This window comes from Symphodus melops, assembly GCF_947650265.1.
Source record: "Symphodus melops genome assembly, chromosome: 3".
Lineage (NCBI taxonomy): Eukaryota > Metazoa > Chordata > Actinopteri > Labriformes > Labridae > Symphodus > Symphodus melops.
The window spans coordinates 29,398,983-29,409,296 of NC_136693.1; the positions used below are offsets into that span (position 1 = coordinate 29,398,983).

General features: G+C 46.5%; 1 protein-coding gene across 1 annotated transcript; it reads left to right on the top strand.

Moving 5' to 3' along the window:
• Nucleotides 1-260: 260 nt before the first annotated feature.
• On the top strand, nt 261-9,952 carry znf507 (zinc finger protein 507). Its single transcript, XM_079338864.1, has 5 exons — nt 261-468; nt 2,670-5,027; nt 7,056-7,173; nt 7,251-7,359; nt 9,825-9,952. Exons 2-5 carry the CDS (start codon nt 2,673-2,675, stop codon nt 9,931-9,933), a joined length of 2,691 nt encoding a protein of 896 aa, XP_079194990.1. The 5' UTR covers nt 261-468; nt 2,670-2,672; the 3' UTR covers nt 9,934-9,952.
• The last annotated feature ends 362 nt before the right edge of the window (nt 9,953-10,314 follow it).

Here is a 10,314-nt window from a genome sequence, read left to right on the forward strand (position 1 = left end):
TTGTGAGGAGTGCAGATGGAGCTGAAGTAAACATTAACAAAAATTTAATTATGTGACAGATGTGTTGAGGTAGAGTTTTACAATAGGCTTTTTACAGTAAAGGTGTGCATAGACTGATGATTCTCATTAAATAATATATACATACATACACTCAATAAATGAATAAATAAATAAATGCTTTAACCATGTTATTATTTATCCACTCAGTGATTTTGTCTATAAATATCACTCTTAAAGCCCCCGCATCAGCAGCAGGCCGATCTGTCAATCAACGATCCGCGTTGGTCACCTGACCAAAACTCCAGGTCACGTGACTCGTATTCCATGCTCGCCATTTTGCAATGTGGGGTAGAGAGAGAGAGTGAGAGAGACAGGAGGGAGGCCACTTTTTTTTTAATGGCTAACGAGTAAAACAAATGTGTTTTTTTATGTGTTGAGTTCAAAGACCGTCGGGGTTAAAACGTGTCGGTGAGTACGTGTTTTATGATGTTACTGCCACGCGCTCCCCCGTCACTCATTTACCGACACGGTGATCAAATTGTCCTTGTGAGTTCATGTGAGCCTCTGCTAGCTCTGTGTGAGACTCGTGTGTGTGTGTGTGTGTGTGTGTGTGTGTGTTTGCATAGCAGGCAGCAAGCTGTGAAGCTAACTGTGTGTGTGTGCGCGTGTGTCTTTTAGCTAAAGTTCGTTTTTGTCACCATGGTAACGCCTCTTTATCGTTTTAGCGGCTGTAGCATGTTAGCAGCTTTGCTTCAGGACTTATTCGGTGTTTCAGTGAGGTGGTTTATTTTTTCTCTTAACTTTTTCTCTTTTTTCCCCACTGGGGAGAGAAAGTGGGTGTCTTATTTTTAGACCCTGACATAGCTAGCTGACTAAAGTTAGGCTGCTGCTCCGTTCAAACCCGAATCGAAAAAAACCCGAAACGAAAAAGGTCCAAGATGCTGTCTCAGAAACATACAAACATCAGCATATGTTATTTTAAGCTGTGCATTTCTATGTTTGAAACAACACGTTTAATAAAACTTGACCATATCTGTTAATTGTATTATTCATAGTTATATACGCGCTAGGCTTGTTGCCATGGAAACTATGCAGAGTTTGGCTAAGCATGCCTCCCACTGTTTTTGAAAGCACATCCCACTAATGCAGAAGTAGGAGAAAGAGGAAGGTGATTCATGTGGTCAGAAAAGTGAGAACTAGTGAAGTGTTTGGATTTTTTTCTTTTTGAAACCACAAAGGATTTGTTGTGACCATTTCAACCTCGAGCTTTAGTTTGTAAACACAAGCACATGGCTGCTCCTGAGCTCAAGGCTTTCTGTTGAGCAGCAGAGGAAAGGTCTTATCGTGAAGGGGTTATCACGGGGGTCCTCTGGTGCTTACTTCCTTCTCTACTGAACAGTCGATCCTTTCACTGGACTGGGTAAACGGAGACTTTAAAATAGAAACATGACTAATCCTTTCACTTATTTTTGGTAGAGGCGAAGTGCCATCGTTTCATTTTTCAACACATTTAGTTTCATACTACATACTGATCTAAACGCTGATCTGATGATAACATTGGCTGAAAAGTCTGCAACGTAGAAAGCCAGATTATCAGGCTCAATCCTCTCTTTTTAACACATAATACACACAAAGGGCTAAACTGTTAATCACACGCTGAGCCCTCGGATTACAGACATTTATACAGCCACAAGTTTCCGTTCCTGTGAAAAAGGAAACTTACTTTATTAGCTTGTGTTTGGATGCAAACATTCATTTCACATCATGTTTCTCATGTAGTTCTTGCCGAAGTTAAAATAGACTTAAAGGCCATTATTACGAATCCCGACTGAAACACTGATTTGTTATTGACCTGATTTATGCCTCTAGAAACTCACTGCATTTGTTTGGAATAACTTCCTGTATTGTTTCATATTTCTCGCAGACAGAAAAAATATCACAATCTCATTCATCCCTCATCTGGAGCACTTTCAAATCTATTTAGATAAATATGACTTATTTACAGCAATGGAAGATACAAAAAAAAAATGTACAATGAAAATATTTGATTTACTCAAATCCAGGGATCGATCCATCGTGTTGGTCTAATAAAATGTGTGAATCATCAAGCGGGACCCTGACTTGTTTGAGTAGGACTCAAATGTCCCCTGCTGTCTTTGAACAGTCTGACGTATCACCTGTTGTGAATCTTTGTTGTGGAAAACTTGCAAAGATAAAGTGTGTTTCTTCAGCGTGCCGGTACCTGCCTGTGGCTGCAGCGTAGTGCCCTCAAAGTTTTACTTATAGTGACGTTAACCTTGTCAATAATCCACCAGTATTTATTTGAGTCTATTTTATATCCGGTTAAAAACTCCTCTGAAAATCTAAGACAGGACAAAGTGGAAAATATTAAGAACTAGAGACAGAAATTCACTATTCATCTCTGAATAAAACTCTTAATCTGTAATTATTAATGTACGAGTTAAAAGTTGGCGACCATTTAAAATTCTCCGATTCATTTTATTTAGCAGCAGGAGCAGACCGAAGACGACATCGCCGTAGAGACAAGATAAAACAATTTAGATGAAAAAATCAGGAAGCTTCCCCAGCGCCGCTGATTTAAAGTCACACTCACATTTTTTATTTTACATCTGTTAACACACTGGTTTCTGTGTTTCCCTCTCTGCTAGGTCATGGAGGAGGTCAGCACTGGGGCTGTACTCGTCACGCACTCCTCCTCAGCCTCCTCTTCGTCCTCCGCTGCCTCGGTACTGGGACACGCCCCCCAAACGCAATCCCAGCAGGCCGCAGTGGAGGACGCGTCCCACAGCTGTCCGCAGAAACAAGCCGCAGACTCTCTCATCCAGGTCATTGAGAAGCTCAGCAAAATCGTGGAGAAGCGTCCGCAGCGTCGCTGCACGCTGGGAGGACAGAAACGGACGTTTCAACACGCCGTCAGGGCAGGCGGGCAGGGTGGCGGTGGGGAGAGGACGAGGGGAAGCAGAGCAGACTCTCCCTTCAGAAAAATGAAGAAGAGCTGTAAGGAGGAGGACAGCGTAGTGGATGCTAGATTAGATGTCAGCACAGATGATGGCACGACGGTGTCAGGCGATAATAACAACAACAACATCAGCTCCGTGGTAACAGAGGTCGCTGAGAACGCCATCAGCAGCGAGCACAAGCGGACCGTGACGTGCTACCAGTGCAGCCTGTGCCCCTATCTCTCGCAGACGCTGCCCCTGCTCAAGGAGCACCTCAAGCAGCACAACGAGCAGCACAGCGACCTCATCCTCATGTGCTCCGAGTGTCGCTTCACCTCCAGAGACCAGAGGCAGCTCGAGCATCATGTCAGCACGCACTTCGACAACGGCGGCAACCTGAGCGCCAGTCTCTCTGACACCTGCAGCGAGGACAAGGAAGAGGTTTTAAGAAAGCAGGAGGGGGACTGGACAGCGAGCGGCGATATCGAAACAGAGTTCATGAAAAGCTCGGCAGAGGAATCCAAAGAGCGACCACAGAAGAAGAAATGGTACAGCTACGAGGAGTACGGCTTGTACCGCTGCTTGATCTGCAGCTACGTGTGCAGCCAGCAGCGAATGCTCAAGACCCACGCCTGGAAGCACGCCGGCTTGGTCGACTGCTCTTACCCCATCTTTGAGGACGAAGACGAGGCTCCGGCGAAGAGAGAGGCCCCGGCTGCAGCGAACGCCAGTTCAAACCGAGAGGAGGTCGTTGTTCTGTCTCCGGTTCTTCAGGAGAAAAACCTGCCCGCTGCCTTCAAGCTCCAGCTCTTCTCTTCTCCTGTGGCGCTCGAGAGCAACCCGGAAGTGTTGACTAATCCGACTCATCGGAGTCAGAGTCCAAAGACTGAGGAAGAGGAGAGGGTGTACCCTCTCAAAGACCTGACATCCGAGGAGCCCCTGGTGGAGGTCCAGGTAACGACTGACATGGAGGTTGTTAATCACCACGACAACAATTCGACCACGGACAGCTTACTGTCATCCGCTCAGAAGATTATCAACAGCAGTCCAAACAGTGCTGGCCACATCAACGTGATCGTTGAGCGCCTTCCTTCAGCCGAGGATTCAGTCATGGCAGCTAACCCTCTCCTGCTCAACCCGGATGTGGACAGGGAATCGAGCTTGTTGGCCGCCGAGGACGACGAGCAGCAGCAGCACGGCGGCGTGCCTGTAAAGGAAGAGGTGGATGTCGGCTTTAGCGCCAGTAATGATGCTGATGTTTTAACCTCCGCCCCGAAGAGCAGCGATTCTCCTCGGGATGAAAACATCCCACCAGCTGGCCGCAAGAGGACCCACTCGGAGTCTCTGCGGCTGCACTCTCTGGCTGCCGAGGCCCTGGTGGCGATGCCCATGAGGACCCCCGAGCTCCCCACCTCAAGTGCCAAAGTAAATCTGAAAAGTATTACAACCCAGACACAGTGCCAGAAACTCCTAGAGGTGACTGCAGACGGACCCAAGATATCTGACGTGGGGACGACAGCAGCTCTGTTGGACCTGAAGCTGCACGGCAAAGGAAAAGAAGACGACCTGGGGTCTCTGGGTCTGGGAGAGGGAGACGAGGAGAGCCCTGCAGCCAAAGCCGGCATCAGCCTGTCGCTCCTCACCGTCATCGAGAGACTCCGAGAGCGCTCAGACCAGAACGCCTCGGATGAGGACATCTTGAAAGAGCTCCAGGACAACGCTCAATTCCAAAATGGAAACGTCAGCGGCGTGGTCTCAGGGGCCGCAGCTGCCGGTTTCATCACCATCCCAGGAATGGAAGGCTTGGTGGCTTCGTCCGATGGCGGTCTGGTGGACTACATCCCCGGCAGTGAACGGCCGTATCGGTGCCGCTTGTGTCGCTACAGCAGTGGCAATAAGGGCTACATCAAACAGCACCTACGGGTGCACAGGCAGAGACAGCCGTACCAGTGTCCCATCTGTGAGCACATCGCCTCGGACAGTAAGGACCTGGAGAGTCACATGATCCACCACTGCAAGACCAGGATGTACCAGTGCAAGCTGTGCCCAGAAGCTTTCCACTACAAGGTGAGGAGATGCTAACACGCTGTGCTGGGATCATTCAATAATACTCAGTTTAAGAGTCTGCTGCGTGTCTCCTAACAGCACGCAGCACGAGCTGGCCACGGCGAGAAAATCCGCTTGATTCAGTTGTTTCCTATCGGAGTGTCATAGCCGCCCACAAAAGGACGCCGCGCGAAGGAGTGCCGTTCTTACCCCGGTGTCCTGCCTTCCTCTTTGTCGCCCGTGTAGGAATACGAGAAGGCGGGGCGGGCTCTCCAAGGCGGCGTCACTTTTCTCACTCGTTTTACAAAGTGGATGTAACGCTGCGTTTATACACATTCTTTCTGCTGATCTTTTCTGCAAACGCAACATCAGCCGTACCATTGTGTTAAAGTTTGCAACATATTTGGCTACGTTTACTTTTTATCTGATCAGTTGAAATTATAAAAAGCAGAACAGAACAAGAACTCTTAACTTGTAAATCCGGCTCGAACAGGTTGAATCTCTAACAGGTTGCAAATCGCTTATTTAATTTCAACTCTTGAAAAGGTCAAACAGCACAGGAACAGATTTCACAGTGAATCGTCACTCACTCTCACTGGAACGACTAAAACACACATCAACATGTCCAACTGAAATCGTCACATATCTCGAAGTCGAACCTCGATAATGCACGTTATGATTCACTAGTGCACGCATACACCTCGATCAGCCCATCATGGCCTCACTATTCTGAGCCTGCTCCACGGCTCCCAGCCCGGCTTTCACCCCGCAGTTCAAAAGCATGCAAATATAAAGTCATGCATATCTTTGACCAGTGGGGGGCGTAATCCAAATAAATGATAAAGGGCTGCTAAATGTGAGTCATTTTTCTAATTGAAGCAATTAAATAATTAGATTTCTGGGATATTTAATTCACATTGTAATAGACGATAACAGACGGTGGTTTAATCCTGAATCTCATCTACAACGAAAAGTGTCGACTGAGAGCTGATGCAGAGTTTATTCTGTGGAGAGATTTTTGGCATTTGCTCATAAGAAGGTTTTTTTTTTTTCTAACTTTACATCCTGATACAGTTTTTGCATCAGGCTCCGAGTAGAAACGTGAGTTTACTCTTTAAACAGCCGAGTTTATTCTGACGTGTGAAGTGAAAGACGAGACAGAAAAGTGCGCTGCAGTGAAAGTTTGCCTCGGTGTGATGAAACGGGCCGAGGAGAGACGTATTGATTATTCTGCTATCATGGGACTCCAGTGCCGATCTGCAGCTCAGATTATTCATCCTTCATCAAGTTCATCGTGTTATCCAGCAGATTTAAAAGTTAGTTGTGAGAAAGTTTCCAGCTGTACGGGGTGAAGGCGAGCTGATATGATGCTGCGTGAAGTGACGTCAGTGTGTCAGAGGAAAAACTACCAATGCACGTCAGTCAGTTTTTATTTCTGTCTGCATATCTGTGATACCTTTAAATGTGTTTTGTGCAGCGATAGAGAAGCCTCCTTGGCCTCATGTCCACCTTGCTTCTCTTTTTTTTCCCCATCTGTTTTCAGCGAGGAGAGAGCGTCTGCAGCAGCTGGCGGTCGCCTGGAGAAAAAAGCTCAGCACGCCACCTTTCTGTTTGTTTAGCTGCTCCAAGCTCTCACGTTTAAAAACGTTTTTACACTTTCAGAAAGAAGCTGCTGACGTCGGCGCCGCTCTTTTTAAAAATAAATAAATAAATAAATAAAATAGAAGATATTGTCCGCGGTTTTATTTTTTGCACCCACATCCTCGTTGCTCCGTGTCCGCTGGGATAAAAAAAAAGATCTCAAATATAAACGGAGGAGCGTCGATCATACAGCGGACGTCGTCGCTAGACTGTTGCCATAGAGACAGGATGGATGCGCATCAACAGGCGACACTTTTCCGCCCAGGACAAACGCTAGATGGACGTGGATTATGTAACGCGTAGTTTAAAAACTTGAGGTTGGGTCAAGTCTGAAGAGAAGATCAGAACAAACGCATAAAGCAGCCTTATTAAATAGAATGTGTGCGTTTGTGTTTTGTCCTTTCGTAGAGCCAGTTAAGAAGTCATGAGAGGGAACATCACAGCTTCAGCAGCGACATGGCCGCTCACACTCCCATTCACGACACGGTGGCCGTGATGGAGGACGCCGACAGGGTCACAGACGAAGGTCAGACTTTACTCTGCTCATCAGATTACCACATGATGACTGCGTTGGTGTTCACGCTCCGGTCTCTTCTTTCACAGAATGTGGATCACAGAGGATGTATAAGTGTGACGTGTGCGACTACACCAGCTCCACGTATGTCGGCGTGAGGAACCACCGGCGGATCCATAACTCTGACAAACCTTACCGGTGAGTTACTAAACATCTACAGGTGCAGTCACACCTGAGCGGCTTGATCCGTTTGTATCAGACAGCTTGACAAAGTGCAAACCAAATGGAACAATTAGAAATCTTCTTACAGAAAACACTGAGGTTAAAAGACGTTTAAAACAACAACAAACCTTTTTAATGAACTACATAAAGAATCGATGGGTTGAAACCCTGAACTCTGCCAGACGGACGAGAAGTTGAGAGTTTGCTGTGGTGCCGTTTGAGGAGCTCCTGGGTTCAGTGAAAGCTCGACTGTGTGTTTGTGTGTGTGTGTGTGTGTGTGTGTGTCAAGTTCAGTGCATTGATGTTGACGATGACGACATCGAATCAGGATTTCAGTTTAGTAACTGAACTGTGACGTTAACGATGTCCTTCAGTCAGGACTGTTTCTGAAACAACAACAGAGCCTCATATCGTAGAAGAATGAATAACCTGCTGTTTTTATCTGCAGTATAAATCTTTATTTAACTTGTCTCTTTATTTATTTATTTGTCTGTTTTTGGTGCTACGTGCTGCTGGACTCAGCGGACCCTCAGATATCGGTCTTTGCAGAGCATTAAAAGATAAACAAACCCTGTAACATGAATAGAATATGTATCTGAGAATCCTTTATTGATCCCCAGTGGGGGGGATTCAAGCCTTGACACCAGCTTTAATGTTTCACTTTTTAGTGCTCAGTGAGTTTTGCATTTTCAGCTCAGGCATACTGAGCTGACCAATCAGAGGCTGCACATCCAAACAAGCCTTTTCCTCAATGTGCTGGTTCCTCTTGTCATTTCAGAACGGTGCAGCAGATGGCAGTACACACCTGTATGTGCTCTCTCTCTCTTTCTCTTCTCCTCACTATGAGGTGTGGACTCATCCAGCTGTTCAAGTCAGTTTGCTGCCGTCTGAGCTCTCGAGTCTCCATGTACAAAAATAAACGTAAAAATCACAATCTTCTCTGACGTGGAAAGGTCAGGTGGCACTTAGAGTAATCGCTGTTCTTTTGCTGATAGGACTGTGTAAAGGCAGGAAATAAGGAGGTGTGATTATTTCAGCAGGATATGTCAATAACAGGTCCATTTTCTTTGTGGGCAGAAAAGTTGTATAGATGTTGTAATACGTGAAATCCAAACCGCTTTTTCAAGTAGGTGAAGTCTCAAAACAGGAAGCATCTTTACTGGGTCTTGTCTCGGTCTCGGACCGGACGGATTCCAGATTTTAAATAGTGACTGCTGCAGCCTCTCTAAAATAACATGATAATAATTCATAGTTAGAGTTTGGATCCTCTGCTGCTTACAGCTAAAGCCGTCCCGCCTCCTCGCGCCCTGAACACAAGAGCTGAATTTCTGACACGATATTTACGGTCTTGGTTTTGTCTCAAGCACTCTGGCCTCGGCTCGTTTGGTCTTGACATGGATGCCTCGACTAAGCAAAGACTTTCTTTTCCCCCGTGAACATGAAGTGTGTGATTCGTTTAAATGTGCTCGCAGCGCCTGACGTTGTAACATTAACCACAGACAGGAATCAACCCGAGCGTGATTGTTGTCTCCTCGTGAGCTGCAGACGGATGACGTCCAACAGGATAAACAAACTGGTGCGCAGCAGCAGCAGCTGTGAGAGGAGAGCAGCAACATCAAACACTCGTGTAATACTTAATAAGACATTACGATGTGTAATGAGTGGAATTAGAGGGAACGGCCCCTGAAGGCTTTCTATGCTAACACTGATCACTCTGTTAGCACTTCAAACGTCAATAACTTAACATCAGGACAAACGTAAAAACTGCTGACTGGACAAACGTTCATATTTATCCATCTGTTCGAGCCGCAGACTCGATGTAGAGTGCAGAAGTTCACATCTGAAAAAATGCACCAAAGATTGTTCTCCATCACTGAGAGGAGTTGACCTGCCTTTCCATCACAGTTGAAAGGTCTTCAGGTGTCTGACTCGTTGATATCGTCTCATTAAGCTGGCGTCTGTATTTAAAATGTCCCAGAACCAGAACGTTCGACGTAACGAAGCATCGTGATCTGCACAGACGTGTCCGCTCCCCGTTCCTCTTCATGGAGAAACAATCTTCTGTTCGGTTGAAGAGTCTTCTTGGTATTCTGCCGCAGTAACGCTCACATCATGAAGTGCAATCCTCTGTTTTCTCTGCAACTTTATTTGAATGCAGAGCGAACGGCGGCGAGTTGAGTGTAGCCTCTGTGTGCAGACCTTGAGCAGTATTCGCCTCTAAACGACTACAAAGCCGGTTTCATCTTCCGACCGCAGCATCCACAGCGCTACGAGGAAGAAAACATTCGTTCTTTTCTTAAAGTGGCAATTTCCTCTGTTTGGCTGTAAATCCATTTCCTCCCTCCAGGCTGCAGCACAAAGAAGCTACAGAAGTTGAAGAGGCAGCTTGTTGAAGGAGCTTCTTGATCTCCATGTTTGTTTGTTTTGTCCTCACCTGCCAGGTGTTGCAGCTGTGATTTTGCCACCACCAACATGAACAGTTTGAAGAGCCACATGAGGAGGCACCCACAGGAGCACCAGGCCGTGCAGCTCCTGGAGCAGTACAGGTGAGAGAGCTGACACGTGCATGCTCTGCAGAGCGAGCATGTCCATTCAGCTCATCGGAGACTTGAGCCGTGAGCTTCTGATTGCACTGATGGAGGTCGGTGGGTGGAGGAGGTGAATACACAGCCCTCCTTCAGATGTTAAACATCCTCAACCTCGAGACAGACTCTGATTGCTGATTTGCACTTCACTGAACACTGACGCTGTGTCAGTACCTGCACAGCTCGAGAGCCCGCGTTTCCACACTGAAGGAAACACTCAGACGGTGCTTTTCTCTTTTCTGTTAAGGAGAACTCACATTGTCTGTCCTTGCACCAAGAGAGTCAGATTCAAGAGACACACTCAGACCATAATATATATATATATATATATATATATATATATATT